The sequence below is a fragment of the Triticum aestivum genome, chromosome 5B (assembly GCF_018294505.1).
Source record: "Triticum aestivum cultivar Chinese Spring chromosome 5B, IWGSC CS RefSeq v2.1, whole genome shotgun sequence".
Classification (NCBI taxonomy): Eukaryota; Viridiplantae; Streptophyta; class Magnoliopsida; order Poales; family Poaceae; genus Triticum; species Triticum aestivum.
Window position 1 is genome coordinate 120314509 of NC_057807.1, and position 24333 is coordinate 120338841.

The following is a 24333-nucleotide window of genomic DNA, read 5'->3' on the forward strand; positions in this document are numbered from 1 at the left end:
ACTCCTATGCCATGGATTAAGAAGTTTAACGGCTAACTTTCTAGACCAAACATCTATTTCAAATTGAGTGAACGTTTATATATCTATTTTTTTTTTGCCATCGTTTATATATCTATCTAAAATGGTAAGGCACGCTCACTGCCAGACTGAAGTAATTATGAACTCCCCAATGAAAATGCAACAAAAAAAATATGCTACAACAGCCACAAGCCTACAAGTAGAAGAACGTGCCGGCGAGCTCGAAGGGAAAAATAAATAAATAAATGATGAGCTCCCCACTCCGAGTAGAAAGGCCAAGAAGTCCAATGCCATGGATCTCGCCTCCTCCGTCTACTAGCCAAGAACAACTACCCACGCATACGCATTGACGTAGCACATGCTCGCCGGAGGGATCGCGCGGTGGCTCTGAGGCAGCGGCGGCAGCAATGGCAGCGGCAGCAGAGTCGGACAACGGGAGCGAGGTGGGCCCGACCGGGGACTCGGGGGCGTTCGCTTCGCCGGTGAAGGCGAGGGAGAGGGCGCCGGAGTCGGAGGCCGGCGCCTCGGCGGCGACGGCGTCCGAGTCCTCGGAGACGAGGGTCGACGACGGCAACATCCAGGAGGCCGAGTCCTCGCTCCGCGAGGGCCTCTCCCTCAACTACGAGGTACGGGAATCGTCGCCTCTAAGCTTCTGTTTTTCTTTTCCTTTCTGCCTAATCTAATCTGGGCGGTTGCGCGAGTTGCTCGAGGTCTGTTTGGGTGAGATGGAATGAAAATATTAGATAATTTTGGGGTCTAATTGTGCCTATATGCTGTCTGTCCTTCGATGCGTTTTGGGGGAAGATCGGGATCTTCGCGCGGAGGTCGTAGTGCCTGATTTCCTTGCTCATTCCAAGGACTGGTGGTTCTTCATGTGGGAGATAGCATTGTTTTCACAAGGTTGCGGGGCCATTCTGATTTGGTCAGCTGAGCAAGTATTTAGATTAGAATGATACATTCTGCTTGGAAGAAAAGATAGCATTAGGGGAGATGTAGGATACTAAGATGTTATCTTGTGCAAATGATTCTCCATGTTTGGAGGATTCAGCATTCGTGCTTTTTCCTTGGGGGCAATTCTTAAAATTCAGAAGAGAATGTAGAACTCAAAGAAAGTGAAATAACTCATGGATAGATGTCGATCTTGCTTTTAGATGTTGTATAACCGTTTGACCATGGTTTGGTCAGTGGGTGATATGTTATCTAGTGAATTTGGGACCTAGCCAGCCATTCTAACACTCAGTAAGAGGTTTGTGCAATTTGTAATGGATGGAGTGGTACAAGTGTGGTCGAATTCAGAAGCAATTTGCATGAGTAACACAATGGGAATTGGATGTGAAAAAAAGAGACCGTTTTCTTTGTTTAGTTCAGTTGGGCAGCTCTTTGTTCTTGTTTAGTCTTTGTTGCGGCAAAACGGTTTCATTTTCCTTATTTCTCTATATTTTGCGACAAATGATAATACGACGGTTTTGTGTTTATCTCACATGTTCTAATGTTTACACGATTTCCTTTTCTGGTGAGTTTGAAAACATCAGAAATCTTGGAGTTTCGTACTTAACTATCAACAAGAGATTAAGTTAGAGTAGAGATGCTTGTCTGTATCTTTGATAAAAATATATGATCTTCAGGTATCATTTTTAGGACAACGGGACATAGTTTATGCCCAGAGTTCAGAACCCTAATTAAGTTTAAACAAGTAGTATAAGCTAAATTGTTTGGTTGTGATTACTGATACTGAGTACCAATATGTGCTAAAAAGTTTATTTGTGCTTGACTAGCTGAATGCTCCTAAACCATGATTGCTGATAGGCCAGTAGCCAAAGAATACTCAGCACCTCTTATATTTTGTTGCTGCTAACTTTGCCTTTTATGTATTTGCTTTGAAAATTAGGAAGCAAGAGCTCTCCTCGGGAGACTAGAATATCAGAGAGGAAATGTAGAGGCTGCACTTCGAGTATTTGATGGAATAGACCTTCAAGCTGCTATTCAGCGTTTCCAACCGCCGCTTTCAGAAAAACCATCTTCCAAGCGGAATAACAAACTATGGTCAGATTCATCGAATTCAGGATCACAGCATGCTGCCAGCCTTGTTCTTGAAGCCATTTACTTGAAGGCAATGTCTCTTCAAAAGTTGGGGAAAGCAATAGGTACGAATGCAAACTTTCACTCTGACCATTTTGTTATGCTTGCTGTGACACCATGAATCCATTGACTTGCAGAGGCCGCTCAACAGTGTAAAAGCGTCCTTGATGCTGTTGAAAGTATCTTCCAACGTGGCATACCTGATGTCATGGTTGAACAAAAGCTGCAGGAAACTGTCAGTAAATCAGTTGAGCTACTCCCAGAACTTTGGAAGCAAGCTGGGGCTTATCAAGAAGCACTTGCTTCTTACCGGCGTGCTCTTCTTAGTCAATGGAATCTCGACGATGAATGCTGCGCGAGAATTCAGAAGAGGTTTTCTGTTTTTCTGTTGTATGGTGGTGTTGAGGCAAGTCCGCCGAGCTTGGCTTCACAAACCGAAGGTTCATTTGTCCCTAAGAATAATTTGGAAGAGGCAATCCTGCTGCTCATGATACTTTTGAAGAAGTGGTACCTTGGAAAGACTCACTGGGACCCCTCAGTGATGGAGCATCTAACCTTTGCATTGTCACTCTGTGGCCAGACATCTGTGCTTGCCAAGCATTTCGAAGAAGTTTTGCCTGGAATATACCCTCGAACTGAGAGATGGTATAGTCTAGCCCTTTGTTATTCTGCAGCTTCGGATGATGAAGCGGCATTAAATTTGCTAAAGAAGTCTTTGAATAAGAATGAGAGTCCCAATGACATAAATGCCCTGCTTTTAGCTGCTAAGATATGTAGTTCGGACTATTATCTTGCTTCCGAGGGTGTAGAGTATGCAAAGAGAGCAATCGGTGACGACGAATTATTAGATGGGCATTTAAGGAGTGTTGGGCTCCATCTCTTGGGGAGTTGTCTGGCTAATGAGTCTAAAATTGCTTCGTCCGATCATCAAAGATCTCTCTTGCAGGCTGAGGCTTTGAAATCACTTGGTGAAGCATTTTCCCTTGACCGCCACAACCCAGATTTAATATTTGACATGGGGGTTGAGTATGCTGAGCAACGAAACATGCAGGCTGCACTGAAATGTGCAAAGCAGTTCATTGACACAACTGGCGGATCTGTTTCTAAAGGCTGGAGATTGCTATCTTTGGTTCTCTCTGCGCAGCAGAGGTATTCGGAAGCAGAGGTGGTGACTGATGCTGCATTAGAAGAAACTACAAAATGGGAACAAGGGCCATTACTTAGAATAAGGGCTAAACTGAAAGCAGCTCAATCATTGCCCATGGAAGCAGTTGAAGCATACCGTGCCCTTCTTGCTCTTGTTCAGGCACAACGGAAGGCTTATGGATCTTTAAAAAATGGCACAGAGGTTTGTCTTCTCAATTAAACAAATGTCTCATTGAAGTTCATGCTTGTTTGCAAATGTTATTACGCCCATACCTTTTCTAGTTAGTTTGGAGTGGGATTGGATCCTCACACTGAATAATGTTGCTCAAATAGCAATATCCTTTGAACTACTTTTCTTGTTTGTATTTGCTGCTGAAACTAAATGCCACTATAATTTTCACCAACGCACACTGTTCTTTTTGTTATCTCATACTTTGTGAAATTTGTTTCAGGAAAGGGATAATAAAGTGAGTGAGTTTGAAGTTTGGCAAGGTCTTGCCAACTTGTATGCTAGTCTTTCGTACTGCAGAGATGCCGAAATATGTTTGCAGAAGGCTAAAGCTCTGAAAACTTATTCTGCCACAACACTTCATGCAGAAGGTGAGGAAACCTTGGTCACCGATTCATGACCCGTGAGCCATACGTGCATCTCTGGTTATTGGTAAAAGTATGTATTCATCCTTGCACATAAAAAGAGTATGAAACCCGTTATGCGGTATGTGCCTTGAGGATTTGTTGGTTTACTGTCATGCCTGCAAAGTATAATACAAGTGATTGTCGTGCGAATAAGAAACAAGTAGAAATGGGTAAAGTGTTGAATTTTTTCTTCACTTTTTTTTCTCATTCATCTAGGCTAGGCATTTATTGAATTTAAAATTTGGAAGACATCCCTAGCTTTCTTCTGTCAAATATCCTGTGACCATCATGATCCGTTCATTTCTTTCCAGGTGACATGCATGGGGTCCGTGAGCAAACGCAGCATGCGCTGGCTGCATACTTGAATGCACTCTCAACAGAGGTAGATCATGTACCATCCAAGGTGTCCATCGGTGCTCTCCTGTCGGAACAAGGGCCCAAGTATCTCCCGGTGGCGAGGAGCTTCCTGTCGGACGCCCTAAGGCTCGAGCCTACGAACAGGATGGCCTGGTTCTACCTAGGACAGGTCCACAAGCATGACGGGAGGCTAGCTGAGGCCGCCGATTGCTTTCAGGCGGCCTCGATGCTCGAGGAATCAGACCCGGTAGAAAGTCTCCGACCGCTCTGATCGGTCATTTGGAACAACTTGAGGTTTCTTTTTTTGTCGGCCAATTTTCCTTCTCTTCCTCCTTTTTTTCGGGTACATAGCTGGGCAGAAATTTGAGGCTGGCTACCTGTATCTTGTATTCCTAGGAGCCACTGTGCTGCTGTTGTCGAGAAATGCTGTAACTGGTTGCTAAGTAAGTTGCTTGCCTGGAGTGGCAGTATAAAGCATATGTATCAATATCACCCGCTACTACATTAGTAAAAGTTTATAATGAGTCGTCGGCTAAGATAAAACGAGTTACTGTTGGTGCTCTACATGCTCCCTCCGTTTCCAATTATAATATGTTTTGAATATTTCAATATGGACTACATATGAATTGAAACGAGCCAACAAACACATTAAAATACATCCAATTCAAAAAAAAAAAGGTTAGGAACATCTTATAGTCCTTTGTAAAGAAAAGTAGTGATCTAAATGCTCTTATATTTCTTTACAGAGGGAGTAATTTAGAATGGACGGAGTAACATTATGTGAAGATATGATTTCAGCCGCTGTTCCGGCACCTGGAGTTACCGCGTGAGCTGAGCCTAATTAATACCGCAAGTCAATTGAACACCCAACCAGAGATGTGCAGCCTAATACAGATCCATTGACACTCTTTTTGCCAATCTTCCCTTGAAACAACCCAGTCGAAATAAATCGCAAAAATGGCAATCCTTTTCGACAACATGATGTTCACTTGTTTAGGAACAAATGAGAGGAGTCAGTCGGGCTATTCACCTGTTACAGATCTGAAGCGAACTATTCATCCTTATAGGGCGCAAATAGGAGAATTGGTGCCTCATCGCCAAATGGGCGTGGAAGATAATCTATCGGAGATGCTCTTACAATGTTTTGGTATGATTTTTGGTCTGAGGGTGGCCTGCTTCGGACCAAGTAGCCATGCTTACTTGTCATTGCAGCCAAACCAAACGCCAGGGTGGCGGATATATGGGTTAATGGACGTTGGGCCGCAGGATTTCGTCGAGCTCTTGGCCCGATCGAAAGAGAGGACTGGGATCAAATGAGGATGTATCTTCCTTTCCGACAGATTTCAAATGGCGACGGTGTGTTTTCGACAGTCTCATTCTACAAGAAAATTTTTAAGTCCTGTCCTAAGTGGGAGGTGATGGATATCTGGAAGGCAAAAGTCCCGGCCAAAATTAGGATCTTTTTACCCGTTGGCTGGGCAGCTGAGGTTGTTGCCAGCTCACCTGAGTTTAAGTCCTGGCTTGGACGCGTGGTGCTCGTGGAGTTTTTCCTATAAATAAATGCCAACGAGAGTTAGCCTTTGGGTTGGTCTCATTTTTTTAAATTAGAATCTTTTTGTGGCAAGTAGCCTGCAACCATATCCCTAGTGGAGATCAAGTCCTTAAGAGGCATGGACCGGAAGATGGCAAATGTGTATGGTGTGGTGAGGATGAGACCTGTGATCACATCCTTTTAGATGCATTATTGCACGGTTCGCCTGGAGTGTTATTCGAGCAGCGATAAATTGTAATTGGAACCTGACGGCTTTTTTCGACTTGCAACGTTTCTTTGCAGGATCGACAGGAATAGACAGGAGATTAGTGTCGATGGGCTTTGCCGCATTAGCTTTGGTTCTTTGGGCTACCCGTAATAAAGCATTGGTGGAATGAAATATTTTCAATCAGTCGGCTGACTTGATCTATAAAATGGTCGTTTTCTTACAGCTATGGAGGCAGTTGGCGAGATTGGGGGACCGGCAGCGCATTGACATCTTCATTAGCAAACTTCGCAACCAATGCCACGAGCTCCACCAAGCGACACGACAACAACACGACAACAACCTAGCTTAATTCGGGGCCAAAGTTGTCAACTTGCCATTATCACTTCCGTTCATGAGATTGGATAGGAGAGCGTTGAATGAGCGTTCCCAGGGCGACCGTTGCGGCTGGGGCCGGCATTCCGGCGGATCTATCAGCCCGGGCGCCGACCAGCCGGCCGCGGACTAGGGGCCGTTTCTGGGCGCTTGAGACGGAAGGCGAGGACGGCGAGGAAGATAACGAGGAGCTGGCCGAAGATGACGAGGAGCTCTCCGGCAAATTCAAAGGTGGTCAGATCACATCGTTTGAAATTTTTGATGGGCTTGGTTGGGCCGAATTCTTCGTTGGACTCAGGGCATGCGGCCCAAAATGAGCTAACGCAAGGGCAGGAGGAGGACTGCGCACCGGCAAGGGGTATTTTCTATTTGGCGCTGCAGGCGCCCGTTAATGTGTATTTTGCAAACGGGCCTGCAGCGCCTCGCACTGGGCCGGCCCAACTAGTTTTCAGTTCTCTGTGTTAAAGACAAAAAATCATGACTTATTTGCGTTGAATGAGCGTTCATGAGATTGGATACGAGAGCGTTGAATGAGCGTTCCCAGGGCGACCGTTACGGCTGGGGCCGGCATTCCGGTGGATCTATCAGCCCGGGCGCCGACCAGCCGGCCGCGGACCAGGGGCCGTTTCTGGGCGCTTGAGACGGAAGGCGAGGAAGATGACGAGGAGCTAGCCGAAGATGACAAGGAGCTCTCCGGCAAATTCAAAGGTGGTCAGATCACATCGTTTGAAATTTTTGATGGGCTTGGTTGGGCCGAATTCTTCGTTGGACTCAGGGCATGCAGCCCAAAATGAGCTAACGCAAGGGCAGGAGGAGGACTGCGCACCGGCAAGGGGTATTTCCTATTTGGCGCTGCAGGCGCCTGTTAATGTGTATTTTGCAAACGGGCTTGCAGCGCCTCGCACTGGGCCGGCCCAACTAGTTTTCAGTTCTCTGTGTTAAAGACAAAAAATCATGACTTATTTGCGTTGAATGAGCGTTCATGAGATTGGATAGGAGAGCGTTGAATGAGCGTTCCCAGGGCGACCGTTGCGGCTGGGGCGGGCATTCCGGTGGATCTATCAGCCCGGGCGCCGACCAGCCGGCCGCGGACCAGGGGCCGTTTCTGGGCGCTTGAGACGGAAGGCGAGGACGGCGAGGAAGATGACGAGGAGCTGGCCGAAGATGACGAGGAGCTCTCCGGCAAATTCAAAGGCGGTCAGATCACATCGTTTGAAATTTTTGATGGGCTTGGTTGGGCCGAATTCTTCGTTGGACTCAGGGCATGCGGCCCAAAATGAGCTAACACAAGGGCAGGAGGAGGACTGCGCACCGGCGAGGAGTATTTCCTATTTGGCGCTACAGGCACCCGTTAATGTGTATTTTGCAAACGGGCGCCTGCAGCGCCTCGCACTGGGCCGGCCCAACTAGTTTTCAGTTCTATGTGTTAAAGACAAAAAATCATGACTTATTTGCATGCTGTAGGATTCGAACCAGCGAACCTGTGGTTCCATCGAACACGCAACAACCACCGATCATCTTCACCTCTGTGAAATTATTGACATTCTTCCTTTTTTGTTGTTTCGTCTTCCTTTTCTTTTCCTTTTTCAGTTATTTTCCTGTCATTTTTCTTTTTATTTTTCCTTTTTATTTTCTAAAATTATGTGAGAAATATTCACCAGATTTATATGAACGTTTTCTTTCAATTCGATGAACTTTTTTCAAAACCATTGAAATTATTTTCAAATTTGATGAACTCCTTTCTAATTCGATGAACTTTTATCAAAATCAATGAACTCTTTTCAAAATCCGATTAACTTTTTATCTAAATCAATGATTTTTTTCAAAATTCATGAACTTTTATGAAAATCGATGAACTTTTCTCAATTTTCTTGAACTATATTGAATTTCATGAACTTTTTTGATCCGTGAACTTTTTCAAACTCGTGAACTTTTATGAAAATTGATGAACGTTTTTCAATTTTCTTGAACTATATTGAATTTCATGAACTTTTTCGATCTGTGAACTTTTTTCAAACTCGTGAACTTTCCTAAATTCGTTAACTTTTCTGAAATTAGTGGACCTTTTCAAATTTATGAACTTTTTCTTGAACTAGTCAACTTTTTTCAATTTTTGTGAGCATTTTTTTTAATATCTGAACCATTAATTTTTAAACAATTTCGTGAACTTTATTTTAATCTTGGAACTTCTAAATTTTAAACCAGCGCGGCTGTAGTTGTACTTAAATAACATGCAGTACCAGTTGTTAGTGTTATGAGGTGGCTGTAGTGGTTAGCGTAGTGCGTACAGGCTGTAGCGGCGCGAGTTTGAATCCCCAACAAAACTAACATTTATTCTAGGATTTTTTTGCTGCTGCTGCTTGTTCGTGGGCCGGCCCAGCGCGGGGCGCTGCAGGCGCCAGGAGCGCGAACGGGCGCCTGCAGCGTCGTAGGAGGGAAAACCCTATTTGACGCTCTCTGCGTCAAACAGTCGACCGATCGCACAGGGGATCGACCGATCGCACAGAGGACGCGATAAAGTGGGCCGACCCATCTCCCGCTGTAGGAAGTCCCGGTTTTGGGAACTTTCTAGAAGTTTCCCAGCCGGTTTTTATCAGTTTCTAGAGGGTTCCTTAAATGGACTTTTTTTCTTTTATTTTCTGTTTCTCTTTCCTTTTTCAGTTTTTTTTCCTGTGCTTTCAAGAATGTTCTTATAAAAAATTTGTTCACAATTTCGAAAAATGTTCTCGTTTTGAAAATTTGTTCGGGGAGTTTCAAATAATGTTCGGGCTTTCAAAATTTCTTTAGAAATTCAAAAATGTTCTCATAAAAAATTTGTTCACAATTTCGAGTTAATTTCTCTTTGCAACAAATTTTCTTTCTTTGTTTTTTTTATTTCCATTTCGGGTCTTCTCATTTTTAAAAAAATATTTTTCGTGTTTCCAAACTATTTTCTGTTTTCAAAAAATGTTCTCAAACTTCAAAAATTGTTATTGTTACACAAAAAAGTTCGAAACTTTCAAAATTCAGAAAATGTACCCGATTTCAATTTGTTGTTCACGTATTCAACCAAAATTCATGCTACCAAATTTGTTCGGGATTTTTCAAAATTGTTCTCCGTGTCAAAATTTGTTCTCAAGATTCAAAAAATGTTCGTGCTGTGAAATTTGTTCTTCGTTTCGAAATTTGTTCTCAAGATTGTAAAAATGTCATGCTTAAAAAATTGTTCGTGCTTTGGAGTTTGTTCTTCGTTTCAAAATTAGTTCTCAAGATTCAAAAAAATGTTCGTGCTTAAAAAATTGTTGGCGCTTTGGAATTTGTTCTCCGTTTCGAAATTTGTTCTCAACATTAAAAAAATGTTCGTGCTTAAAAAATTGTTCGCGCTTTGGAATTTGTTCTCCGTTTTGAAATTTGTTCTCAACATTCAAAAAATGTTCGTGCTTAAAAAATTGTTCGCGCTTTGGAATTTGTTCTCTGTTTCGAAATTTGTTCTCAACATTCAAAAAATGTTCGTGCTTTAATGTTTTTTTTGCAAATTCCGAAACGTTCATGTTCTCAAAAAATCTTTGGGAAATTCAAAATTTGTTTGTTTCCATAATTTTGTTTGCATTTTTGAAAAAATTGTACGTTCAAAAAGTTACTCAAAATTTGTGTTCTAGACATCTTAAAAAAAATACTCAACATTTGTGTTTTTGAAAAACTGTTCATAATTTGGAAAATGTTCCGGTTATAATTTTTTGTTCCCGTTTTTCAGAAAATGTTTGGATTTCCAAAAAATTGTTCATAATTTAAAATTTTGTTCTCCCATTAAAATTTGTTCCTTTTTTCAAAAAAATTGTGTTTTAAATTTTTTGACTTTTAAAAAATATTGTTCAAAATTAGAAAATGTTTGCATTTCAAAAATATTTACTGTTTTCAGAAAGAAAATCACGTTCAATATTTAGAAATAAGTTTATCTCATTGTGGCTTATAGTTGACACACACTGGCTGCTATTTTAGACATCTAATCTTAGTAGTTATGGTGGCTTGTGACGTTGTTAACGAGCAAGAGCTCCTTGGTTCGATCCCTTAAACAGAGTTGTGTTTTTTGTTTTGCCGCAGATGTCTAGTTCTTGAAGTTCCGCGAATCGTATTTAACACAAGGACTTGTCTGGCGCAGCGGTTAGCTCAGTGCCACTCATTCCGTGGTCGTGTGTTCGAATCCTAGCTTAAGCCTACTTCTTTTTGGCGTTTTTCACGTCGATCAGGCGCGGTGGCACTGCACCTGCCAATGGGCCGGCCCACGCCCAGCCGCCCTGTGCGAAACGTCGACCTCTTGCCGCAGTTAGCGGCATATAGGAGGTCCCTCGTAGGAGCTCCCCCGGCGAGGCGAGATGGCTCGAGCGTGCCGGCGGTGTCGGGCCTGGGAGGTTCCCGACCCAACATGGCTAGCCCTGCTGCATGATGTGGGCCAGAGGTGCGCTCGGCCCAAAATGGCGTCTACTAGGGTACGACCTCTGCGTCCATCGCCCGGGTTTCGTTCGATTGGAGAAGGAAAGGCGCCGCGAGTTTGGCTGTCAACGGCGGCGGGGGATTCGCGATCTTTCGCGTCCATGGTGATGAGCTCGGGAGGTGGCGGCGACTGGCCTCCCCAGCGGGCCGCCGGCGGCAATAACATGCAGGGGCATCCCGACGCCAGGGGCAATCGCAGCGGAGCTACGGGGGGTCATGGCGCTGTTTGTGGCGCGCCGAACGGCGGGGCGGCACATGCGGCAGCCACTGGCCGGCAAGTTGGCGGGCTGACGCGACCTGAGCAACACCGTGGAGGCTATGGTGGTTTTGGTAATTACGGTGGCGGTGGCGGCTATAATGGCGGACGCTCGAACTGGAATCGCCAATGGGGTGATGATGGTTATGGGGCATATGGTGACGGGCAGTTTGCTGGTTCTTCATCAGGTGGACAGAGAGTGTTGAAATGTGAGATGGGCCTAGAGCCCATATGACAATTTCAGATTTGATCTCTAAGGGCCCATGTAGGTGGCATGACAAGGTGGTGGGAAGTTTAGTCCCACCATGCTAGTGGAAGGAAAGTTGGAGTGATTTATAAGGGTGGCCCTTCTACATGCTATTGGAGCTTGAGAAGAGAAGAGGCCCTCACGCACTCCTCCTCCTCCGCTCGCCTCGCCTCGGCTCGCCTTGTCTCGCCTCGGGTTGCGGGATTGAGCCGAGCTCGCTCCTATGCGCTTCTTTTTGCCGATCAGGAACGGAGAGTGTTTGACAGGTAGGGCCACGATCTGAGACGTCGGATCTTGGGCTACCGACTTGGACGTGGGTTCAGCCCACGTCTCTCCCCGCGCGGCCGCACATATATATGTGGGGCGCTGCCAACCCTAGCCGCCGCAAAAAAACAGAACGCATCTCCGCCTCCACGCCCACGTTGTTCCTCTGCTGCTGCTGCCGCCGGCGACTCCATCCCGTTCACCGCGTACACGGTCGACGGGAGAGCAGGTCTCCGAAACCACGCCCTTCTGGTTCCTGTACGGGGTGAGGGGCGAATAGGTTTTTGGACAGCGATTACGCGACTGCTCGCTTCCGATCGTCTACTTCCTCTACATCCGCGTCGTCTTCATCATCACCATGTCCACCGACCCCGACCGTGCCGCCGCCGAGAAAGCTAAAGCCGACAAGAAGGCCGCCGAGGACGCCGCTGCTGCCACCAAAGCCGCGGCCTCTGCATGGCCTACTGGAGGGTATAACTCGTTTATCCCGCTCCTGATTAATTTCATATTAGCAGTACTAGCTGTATGTGTAGATTTGTCTACCGTTTGCTTAGTACGTGCATGTTTAGATCAAAGTCAATACGTCATCAACTTAGTCAATGCCATGCTAGTGATTTACTCGTGGATTAATTTAACCGAGAAAATGCCTATTTATTCAACAATCCAAAAACCTATTCTATGTAGGAATTTTTCTGCAAGTGGCTTTGCCGCAGCACTGAAACCGGATAAGTTTACCGGTACGTATTTTAAGCGTTGGCAGACAAAGACCACTTTATGGCTCACGGCTATGAACGTGTTCTGGGTCACCGGTGTGTCCACGGGAACGATTGCTCCTGAACAGGAGAAGGCGTTCAGGGAGGCAACCACTGTGTTTCTCGGAGCAGTTCTTAGCGTGATCGGAGATAAACTGGTCGACGCATATTTACATGTGCATGTCGCCAAGGACTTGTGGGAGGCGCTCGAATCTAAGTTCGGGGCCGCCGATGCAGGGAGCGAGATGTATATTATAGAGCGGTTCCACGACTACAAGATGGTTGAGAACCGTCCTGTACTGGAGCAGGCTCATGAGATAATATGCGTTGTTAAGGAACTTGAGCTTCTGAAGTGCGAGTTACCGGGCAAGTTTGTCGCGGGCTGCATAATCGCTAAGCTCCCCAATTCCTGGAGGAACTTTGCCACCACTCTGAAACATCAGAGGCGTGACTTCTCTGTGGAGGATGTCATTGGCCATCTGAGTGTTGAGCAGAATTCGAGGGCAAAGGACTCGCACGGAAAAGGGGCCGAAGGGACTTCTGTTGCCAACATGGTCAACCAGAGGAACTTCAACTCCCACAAGTTCAAGGGAAAGAACGGTGTCCAACAGAATACCGACTTCAAGAAGAAGGGTAAGAAGACCTTCAAGAAGAACAAGAAGGATGAGGGCTGCTTTACTTGTGGTTCGACTGAACATTGGGCCAACAGGTGCCCAAACAAGTTTAAGAAGTCAGGACAGGACTCCAAGTCTGTCAACATGATTGTGGGCAACAATGAGAATGGTGCATCTGGGTACGGCAATTTATTTACTGTTTTTTCAGTGTTTCAGCCTACCGATTGGTGGGTGGATACAGGTGCAGGTGTTCATGTGTGTGCTGACATTTCATTGTTCTCTTCTTACCAGGTCACAGGCCACGGGTCCGTATTGATGGGGAATGGCGCGAGTGCTTCTATTCATGGTGTTGGCACGATCGATCTGAAGTTTACTTCGGGAAGGATCGTGCAGCTGAAGAACGTGCAGCATGTCCCCGCCATCAAGAAGAACCTCGTTAGTGGCTCCCTTCTATGTAGAGAAGGGTTTAAGTTGGTATTCAAGTCTAATAAATTAGTTGTTACTAAGTATGGACTATTTGTTGGAAAAGGTTATGAGAGCGGAGGGATGTTCCGCCTTTCCCTCGCAGATTTCTGTAATAAAGTCGTGAACCATATTCATTCGAGTGTTAATGAATCTGAGGTTGGCATTCACGTCTTTGTCACATAAGTTTCGGTGTTATGACGCGGCTAGCTAAGTTGGATTTAATCCCGAGTTTCACTTTAGCCAAAGGTTCTAAGTGCCTGTCATGTGTGCAAGCTAAGCAACCTCGCCAGCCTCACAAAGCTGCGGAGGAGAGACACTTGGCACCATTAGAACTCATACATTCTGATCTTTGTGAGATGAACGGTGAATTGACTAAAGGCGGAAAGAAATACTTCATGACATTGATAGATGATTCCACTAGATATTGCTATGTGTATCTGTTAAATACTAAAGATGAGGCTCTACACTACTTTAAAATCTATAAGGCAGAAGTTGAGAATCAACTTGAAAAGAAAATTAAACAATTCCGTTCAGATCGTGGTGGAGAGTACTTCTCGAGTGAGTTTGATTCCTTCTGTGCGGAACACGACATTATTCATGAGAGGACGCCTCCCTATTCACCCCAGTCAAACGGGGTTGCCGAGCGGAAAACCATACTCTAACGGATCTGGTTAACGCCATGTTAGATACGTCGGGTTTATCCAAGGCATGGTGGGGGGAGGCTATATTGACGACATGTCATGTCCTGAATAAAGTTCCGATAAAGGATAATGAGATCACTCCCTATGAGAGATGGGCAAAGAGAAGGACAACACTCTCGTACTTGCGTACTTGGGACTGTTTGGCGAAAGTCAACGTGCCGATCCCCAAAAAGCGTAAGCTTGGACCCAAGACTGTGGACTGCATTAATTTGGGCTACGCTAAGAACAGCGTTGGCTATAGATTTCTAGTAGTGAAAATCTGAGTAACCTGACCAGAAGGTCGGTACAATCATAGAGTCTAAGGATGCTACATTCTTTGAGGATATTTTTCCTATGAGAGATATGCAAAGCACTTCTAGACAGGAATCTGAGGAGACTCCTGAGCCTGCCATTCCTATGGAATATTATGAACGAACACATGATGAAAATCCTGAGGAGGATGACGAGGAAACCCTTGGTAGGGGCAAGAGACAAAGGACTGCAAAGACCTTTGGTGATGATTTCTTCGTGTACCTCGTGGATGATACTCCCACTTCTATCTCAGAAGCGTATGCCTCTCCAGAAGCTGACTACTGGAAGGATGCGGTCCGTAGCGAGATGGATTCCATCATGGCTAACGGGACATGGGAGATCACTGAGCGTCCCTATGGTTGCAAACCATTGGGATGTAAGTGGGTGTTCAAGAAAAAGCTTAGGCCCGATGGTACGATTGAAAAGTACAAGGCCAGGCTTGTGGCCAAGGGCTATGACCAGAAAGAAGAGGAATATTTCTTCGATACTTATTCACCTGTGGCTAGACTGACCACCATTCGAGTATTACTCTCGTTGGCGGCCTCACATGGTCTTCTCGTTCATCAAATGGATGTTAAGACGGCTTTTCTGAATGGAGAGCTAAATGAGGAAATCTACATGCAACAGCCAGATGGTTTTGTGATAGATGGTCAGGAAAGGAAGGTGTGTAAGTTGCTGAAATCTTTATATGGCCTGAAGCAAGCACCTAAGCAATGGCATGATAAGTTCAATACAACTCTGACATCTGTTGGTTTCGTTGTTAATGAGGCTGACAAATGTGTATACTATCGCCATGGTGGGGGCGAAGGAGTTATACTGTGCTTGTATGTTGATGACATACTGATATTCGGAACAAACCTCAAAGTCATTGAGGAGGTTAAGTCGTTTCTGTCTCAGAACTTTGAGATGAAGGACCTTGGTGTGGCTGATGTTATCTTGAACATCAAGCTACTGAGAGATAATGAGGGTGGGATCACACTTCTGCAATCCCATTATGTTGAGAAGGTGTTGAGCTGTTTTGGATATTCGGACTGCACACCATCTCAAACACCATATGATCCTAGCGTGTTGATTCGAAAGTCAAAAGGCATGGCTAAAGATCAATTGAGATACTCTCAAATCATTGGTTCACTGATGTACCTAGCGAGTGCAACGAGGCCTTACATCGCGTTTGCTGTGAGCAAACTGAGCCGGTTTGTTTCCAAACCGGGTGATGTACATTGGCATGCTGTTGAAAGAGTTATGCGCTATCTGAAAGGTACTATGAACTATGGACTTCACTATACCGGAGACCCGTCGGTACTAGAAGGGTATAGTGATGCGAATTGGATCTCTGATGCTGATGAGATGAAGGCCACAACTGGGTATATGTTTACTCTTGGAGGTGGCACTGTTTCCTGGAAGTCTTGCAAGCAAACGATCTTAACGAGATCGACAATGGAAGCAGAATTAACAGCATTAGACACTTCTGGTGTTGAAGCAGGATGGCTTCAAGATCTTTTGATGGACTTGCCACTGGTTGATAAACCGGTTCCAGCTATCCTTATGAACTGTGACAATCAGTCTGTCATCACCAAGCTGAAGAGTTCAAAGGACAACATGAAGTCCAACAAACACATAAGAATGAGATTAAAAGCTGTCGGAAAATTAAGAAACTCCGGAGTGATAGCGCTGGACTATGTCCATACGGCTAAGAATCTGGAAGATCCCTTTACGAAAGGGCTATCACGTGCAGTGATAGATAGTGCATCGAGGGAGATGGGTATGAGACCCACATGAGTTGCCATGGTGGTAACCCAACCTATGTGATCGGAGATCCTGTGAAGTAGGACCTGGGAAACAAGCCAGTGGTGAACTGAGGAGAGTAACTTTACTAACCCACTCCGTTGGAGATGCAATACTCTCGGAAACTGTATGGAAGGATGACTACTGTCTTAATGTGTTCCAAGGCTTATATGTATAAGCAAGATGCTATCCTACAGAGCGATCTTTGGAGGAACACACCTATGTGAGCCCGACTGCTAGTCACAGTCTATGAGATTGGGGTGATCTCTAGTAAGCTCATGAATAGGCCAGGAGTGTGACTTATATGCTCCACCCGAGGGGTCAGCCTTCGGCAGCCCAGTACTAGTAAGACATGTGGTGAAACTTCTTTACGCCAAACTGACAATTCAAGGCATAGTCCATTGTTCAGTTGTGAAGGAGTGTAGCTACTTGCTCTAGGTGAAGCTCAATCTTAACAGGTCTTCACTGAAACACTAGTATATCAAAACAGCTGTGGAACAAAGGACAAAGTGGGCCCCTGAGATCTGGTGGGGGATTGTTGAAATGTGAGATGGGCCTAGAGCCCATATGACAATTTCAGATTTGATCTCTAAGGGCCCATGTAGGTGGCATGACAAGGTGATGGGAAGTTTAGTCCCACCATGCTAGTGGAAGGAAAGTTGGAGTGGTTTATAAGGGTGGCCCTTCTACATGCTATTGGAGCTTGAGAAGAGAAGAGGCCCTCGCGCACTCCTCCTCCTCCGCTCGCCTCGCCACGCCACGCCTCGTCACGACGCGCCGCGGGTTGCAGGATTGAGCCGAGCCGAGCTCGCTCCTATGCGCTTCTTTTTGCCGGTGAGGAATGGAGAGTCTTTGACAGGTAGGGCCATGATCTGAGACGTCGGATCGTGGGCTACCGACTTGGACGTGGGTTCAGCCCACGTCTCTCCACGCGCGGCCGCACATATATATGTGGGGCGCTGCCAACCCTAGCCACCGCAAAAAAAACAGAATGCATCTCCGCCTCCACGCCCACGTCGTTCCTCTGCTTCTGCTGCCGTCGGCGACTCCATCCCGTTCACCGCGTACACGATCGACGGGAGAGCAGGTCTCCGAAACCACGCCCTTCTGGTTCCTGTACGGGGTGAGGGGCGAATAGGTTTTTGGGCAGCGATTACGCGACTGCTCGCTTCCGATCGTCTACTTCCTCTACGTCCGCGTCGCCTTCATCATCACCATGTCCACCGACCCCGACCGTGCCGCCGCCGAGAAAGCTGAAGCCGACAAGAAGGCCGCCGAGGACGCTGCTGCTGCCACCAAAGCCGCGGCCTCTGCATGGCCTACTGGAGGGTATAACTCGTTTATCCCGCTCCTGATTAATTTCATATTAACAGTACTAGCAGTATGTGTAGATTTGTCTACCATTTGCTTAGTACGTGCATGTTTAGATCAAAGTCAGTACGTCAACAACTTAGTCAATGCCATGCTAGTGATTTACTCGTGGATTAATTTAATCGAGAAATTGCCTATTTATTCAACAATCCAAAAACCTATTCTATGTAGGAATTTTTCTGCAAGTGGCTTTGCCGCAGCACTGAAACCGGATAAGTTTACCGGTACGTATTTTAAGCGTTGGCAGACAAAGACCACTTTATGGCTCACGGCTATGAACGTGTTCTGGGTCACCGGTGTGTCCACGGGAATGATTGCTCCTGAACAGGAGAAGGCATTCAGGGAGGCAACCACTGTGTTTCTCGGAGCAGTTCTTAGCGTGATCGGAGATAAACTGGTCGACGCATATTTACATGTGCATGTCGCCAAGGACTTGTGGGAGGTGCTCGAATCTAAGTTCGGGGCCGCCGATGCAGGGAGCGAGATGTATATTATGGAGCAGTACCACGACTATAAGATGGTTGAGAACCGTCCTGTACTGGAGCAGGCTCATGAGATAATATGCATTGTTAAGGAGCTTGAGCTTCTGAAGTGCGAGTTACCGGGCAAGTTTGTCGCGGGCTGCATAATCGCTAAGCTCCCCAATTCCTGGAGGAACTTTGCCACCACTCTGAAACATTAGAGGCATGAATTCTCTGTGGAGGATGTCATTGGCCATCTGAATGTTGAGCAGAATTCGAGGGCAAAGGACTCGCACGGAAAAGGGGCCGAAGGGACTTCTGTTGCCAACATGGTCAACCAGAGGAACTTCAACTCCCACAAGTTCAAGGGAAAGAACGGTGTCCAATAGAATACCGACTTCAAGAAGAAGGGTAAGAACACCTTCAAGAAGAACAAGAAGGATGAGGGCTGCTTTACTTGTGGTTCGACTGAACATTGGGCCAACAGGTGCCCAAACAAGTTTAAGAAGTCAGGGCAGGACTCCAAGTCTGTCAACATGATTGTGGGCAACAATGAGAATGGTGCATCTGGGTACGGTAATTTATTTACTGTTTTTTCAGTGTTTCAGCCTACCGATTGGTGGGTGGATACAGGTGCAGGTGTTCATGTGTGTGCTGACATTTCATTGTTCTCTTCTTACCAGGTCACAGGCCACGGGTCCGTATTGATGGGGAATGGTGCGAGTGCTTCTATTCATGGTGTTGGCACGGTCGATCTGAAGTTTACTTCGGGAAGGATCGTGCAGCTGAAGAACGTGCAGCATGTCCCCGCCATCAAGAAGAACCTCGTTAGTGGCTCGCTTCTATGTAGAGAAGGGTTTAAGTTGGTATTCGAGTCTAATAAATTAGTTGTTACTAAGTATGGACTATTTGTTGGAAAAGGTTATGAGAGCGGAGGGATGTTCCGCCTTTCCCTCGTAGATTTCTGTAATAAAGTCGTGAACCATATTCATTCGAGTGTTAATGAATCTGAGGTTTGGAATTCACGTCTTTGTCACATAAGTTTCGGTGTTATGACGCGGCTAGCTAAGTTGGATTTAATCCCGAGTTTCACTTTAGCCAAAGGTTCTAAGTGCCTATCATGTGTGCAAGCTAAGCAACCTCGCCAGCCTCACAAGGCTGCGGAGGAGAGACACTTGGCACCATTAGAACTCATACATTCTGATCTTTGTGAGACGAACGGTGAATTGACTAAAGGCGGAAAGAAATACTTCATGACATTGATAGATGATTCCACTAGATATTGCTATGTGTATCTGTTAAATACTAAAGATGAGGCTCTACACTACTTTAAAATCTATAAGGCAGAAGTTGAGAATCAACTTGAAAAGAAAATTAAACGATTCCGTTCAGATCGTGGTGGAGAGTACTTCTCGAGTGAGTTTGATTCCTTCTGTGCGGAACACGGCATTATGCATGAGAGGACGCCTCCCTATTCACCCCAGTCAAACGGGGTTGCCAAGTGGAAAAACCGTACTCTAACGGATCTGGTTAACGCCATGTTAGATACGCCGGGTTTATCCAAGGCATGGTGGGGGGAGGCTATATTGACGGCATGTCATGTCCTGAATAAAGTTCCGATAAAGGATAATGAGATCACTCCCTATGAGAGATGGGCAAAGAGAAGGACAACACTCTCGTACTTGCGTACTTGGGGCTGTTTGGCGAAAGTCAACGTGCTGATCCCCAAAAAGCGTAAGATTGGACCCAAGACTGTGGACTGCGTTAATTTGGGCTACGCTAAGAACAGCGTTGGCTATAGATTTCTAGTAGTGAAATCTGAGTTACCTGACCAGAAGGTCGGTACAATCATAGAGTCTAAGGATGCTACATTCTTTGAGGATATTTTTCCTATGAGAGATATGCAAAGCACTTCTAGACAGGAATCTGAGGAGACTCTGAGCCTGCCATTCCTATGGAATATTATGAACGAACACATGATGAAAATCCTGAGGAGGATGACGAGGAAACCCTTGGTAGGGGCAAGAGACAAAGGACTGCAAAGACCTTTGGTGATGATTTCTTCGTGTACCTCGTGGATGATACTCCCACTTCTATCTCAGAAGCGTATGCCTCTCCAGAAGCTGACTACTGGAAGGATGCGGTCCGTAGCGAGATGGATTCCATCATGGCTAACGGGACATGGGAGATCACTGAGCGTCCCTATGGTTGCAAACCATTGGGATGTAAGTGGGTGTTCAAGAAAAAGCTTAGGCCCGATGGTACGATTGAAAAGTACAAGGCCAGGCTTGTGGCCAAGGGCTATGACCAGAAAGAAGAGGAAGATTTCTTTGATACTTATTCACCTGTGCCTAGACTGACCACCATTCAAGTATTACTCTCGTTGGCGGCCTCACATGGTCTTCTCGTCCATCAAATGGATGTTAAGACGGCTTTTCTGAATGGAGAGCTAAATGAGGAAATCTACATGCAATAGCCAGATGGTTTTGTGATAGATGGTCAGGAAAGGAAGGTGTGTAAGTTGCTGAAATCTTTATATGGCCTGAAGCAAGCACCTAAGCAATGGCATGATAAGTTCAATACAACTCTGACATCTGTTGGTTTCGTTGTTAATGAGGCTGACAAATGTGTATACTATCGCCATGGTGGGGGCGAAGGAGTTATACTGTGCTTGTATGTTGATGACATACTGATATTCGGAACAAACCTCAAAGTCATTGAGGAGGTTAAGTCGTTTCTGTCTCAGAACTTTGAGATGAAGGACCTTGGTGTGGCTGATGTTATCTTGAACATCAAGCTACTGAGAGATAATGAGGGTGGGATCACACTTCTGCAATCCCATTATGTTGAGAAGGTGTTGAGCCGTTTTGGATATTCGGACTGCACACCATCTCAAACACCATATGATCCTAGCGTGTTGATTCGAAAGTCAAAAGGCATGGCTAAAGATCAATTGAGATACTCTCAAATCATTGGTTCACTGATGTACCTAGGGAGCGCAACGAGTCCTGACATCGCGTTTGCTGTGAGAAAACTGAGCCGGTTTGTTTCCAAACTGGGTGATGTACATTGGAATGCTGTTGAAAGAGTTATGCGCTATCTGAAAGGTACTATGAACTATGGACTTCACTATACCGGAGACCCGTCGGTACTAGAAGGGTATAGTGATGCGAATTGGATCTCTGATGCTGATGAGATGAAGGCCACAACTGGGTATATGTTTACTCTTGGAGGTGGCGCTGTTTCCTGGAAGTCTTGCAAGCAAACGATCTTAACGAGATCGACAATGGAAGCAGAATTAACAGCATTAGACACTTCTGGTGTTGAAGCAGGATGGCTTCAAGATCTTTTGATGGACTTGCCACCGGTTGATAAACCGGTTCCGGCTATCCTTATGAACTGTGACAATCAGACTGTCATCACCAAGGTGAAGAGTTCAAAGGACAACATGAAGTCCAACAAACACATTAGAATGAGATTAAAAGCTGTCAGAAAATTAAGAAACTCCGGAGTGATAGCGCTGGACTATGTCCATACGGCTAAGAATCTGGAAGATCCCTTTACGAAAGGGCTATCACGTGCAGTGATAGATAGTGCATCGAGGGAGATGGGTATGAGACCCACATGAGTTGCCATGGTGGTAACCCAACCTATGTGATCGGAGATCCCGTGAAGTAGGACCTGGGAAACAAGCCAGTGGTGAACTGAGGAGAGTAACTTTACTAACCCACTCCGTTGGAGATGCAATACTCTCGGAAACTGTATGGAAGGATGACTACTGTCTTAATGTGTTCCAAGGCTTATATGTATAAGCAAGATGCTATCCTACAGAGCGATCTTTGGAGGAACACACCTATGTGAGCCCGACTGCTAGTCACAGTCTATGAGATTGGGGTGATCTCTAGTAAGCTCATGAATAGGCCAGGAGTGTGACTTATATGCTCCACCCAAGGGGTCAGCCTTCGGCAGCCCAGTACTAGTAAGACATGTGGTGAAACTTCTTTACGCCAAACTGATAATTCAAGGCATAGTCCATTGTTCAGTTGTGAAGGAGTGTAGCTACTTGCTCTAGGTGAAGCTCAACCTTAACAGGTCTTCACTGAAACACTAGTATATCAAAACAGCTTTGGAACAAAGGACAAAGTGGGCCCCTGAGATCTGGTGGGGGATTGTTGAAATGTGAGATGGGCCTAGAGCCCATATGACAATTTCAGATTTGATCTCTAAGGGCCCATGTAGGTGGCATGCCAAGGTGGTGGGAAGTTTAGTCCCACCATGCTAGTGGAAGGAAAGTTGGAGTGGTTTATAAGGGTGGCCCTTCTACATGCTATTGGAGCTTGAGAAGAGAAGAGGCCCTCGCGCACTCCTCCTCCTCCGCTCGCCTCGCCACGCCACGCCTCGTCACGACGCGCCGCGGGTTGCAGGATTGAGCCGAGCCGAGCTCGCTCCTATGCGCTTCTTTTTGCCGGTGAGGAACGGAGAGTCTTTGACAGGTAGGGCCATGATCTGAGACGTCGGATCATGGGCTACCGACTTGGACGTGGGTTCAGCCCACGTCTCTTCACGCGCGGCCGCACATATATATGTGGGGCGCTGCCAACCCTAGTCGCCGCAAAAAAACAGAACGCATCTCCGCCTCCACGCCCACGTCGTTCCTCTGCTTCTGCTGCCGCCGGTGACTCCATCCCGTTCACCGCGTACACGATCGACGGGAGAGCAGGTCTCCGAAACCACGCCCTTCTGGTTCCTGTACGGGGTGAGGGGCGAATAGGTTTTTGGGTAGCGATTACGCGACTGCTCGCTTCCGATCGTCTACTTCCTCTACGTCCGCGTCGCCTTCATCATCACCATGTCCACCGACCCCGACCGTGCCGCCGCCGAGAAAGCTGAAGCCGACAAGAAGGCCGCCGAGGACGCCGCTACTGCCACCAAAGCCGCGGCCTCTGCATGGCCTACTGGAGGGTATAACTCGTTTATCCCGCTCCTGATTAATTTCATATTAGCAGTACTAGCAGTATGTGTAGATTTGTCTACCGTTTGCTTAGTACGTGCATGTTTAGATCAAAGTCAGTACGTCATCAACTTAGTCAATGCCATGCTAGTGATTTACTCGTGGATTAATTTAATCGAGAAATTGCCTATTTATTCAACAGAGAGCGGCACCTGATGGCTATGGTGGCTTCCAGGGTCCTGTCGAAGGTTTCGTGAAGGGAACTGCTGGCCCGCGGCAGTACCAGCCACGTCGGGGTGGTCCGGCAGGCAAGGGCGACCGATTCGGGAGGACTGGGGGCCGGAACACACGCCCACCGAGGAGGGATCCTCCATCGTGGTGTGTTCCGGCGTTGGTGACTCCGTCAGCAGTGGTGGATCCAAGTTTGCAGCCATCGGTGGTCGCGGCATCAACAGGGCCTCAGCCGGCAGTGGTGGTGCCCGCGGTTGGTGCAACTGCTGCGGGTTCGACAACTGCTACAAGCTCGACGGCAGTGACGGTGACGTCTGTTGATGGCGCGGCAAGGCTGCCGGGGGAGGCCATTGTTGCGGTGGCTGCCCTTGCTGCCGTTCCAGTCAAAAAGGTGAAGAACGCTGCGGAAAAGGGTGATAAAACAAATCAGCGCAAGAAAGAGAAATTATACTGCTACCGATGAGGCGAGCCCTGGCTACTTCTCAGTTGGATGTACCACAGAGTTGTGCAACATATGTCAGAAGCCAAAACATGACACGGAGTGTCCGCTTTTGTCTGTACCGGTGCCGACGGTATCTATTTATGGAGTGTGTGATGCTGCACTCATGTTCTTCGAGACGCCTGTGATGCATTCTTGCAGGCCTCATCTGGAGAATGCTAGGACGGGCTTGATTAGAGTCACACATGGTACATTGGCTGAGGATCAGATTATTGCTCAACTTAGACGGCTGGTATCGAGTTCTTTTCAGTGGGCTCTAGAGAGGATTGGAGATCAAGTGTACAAGGTTGATTACCCGACTAAGGTTGATCTAGATAGGATCAACAACTTTGGCATTTGCAAGGTTCCTGGCAGCTCATGTCGCCTTGAGTTTGATGAGTGGATACAAAACGAGCCGGCTGGGGTTCCTCTTACGAAAATCTGGGTGAGACTCTCGGGAGTTCCTCCTAAACCACTTAATGAGTATCTTGTGGTGGTGAGTCTGGGCTCTCTGATTAGTAAAACTCAGGAGGTGGACATGGATTTCACACGTAAGCATGGGATTGCACGGCTGCGAGTTGGGGTGATTGATGTGGATTTGGTGCCTGCTATGTTACCGTGGTTTTAT

The 24333-nt window shown here is 46.4% G+C and overlaps 1 protein-coding gene across 1 annotated transcript; it reads left to right on the forward strand.

Annotated features, from left to right (window-relative positions):
- The first annotated feature begins 252 nt into the window (after positions 1 to 252).
- LOC123110733 (protein NPG1) lies at positions 253 to 4735 on the forward strand. Its single transcript, XM_044531328.1, has 5 exons — positions 253 to 644; positions 1907 to 2162; positions 2235 to 3445; positions 3696 to 3843; positions 4191 to 4735. Exons 1-5 carry the CDS (start codon positions 426 to 428, stop codon positions 4505 to 4507), a joined length of 2151 nt encoding a protein of 716 aa, XP_044387263.1. The 5' UTR covers positions 253 to 425; the 3' UTR covers positions 4508 to 4735.
- Positions 4736 to 24333: the final 19598 nt, after the last annotated feature.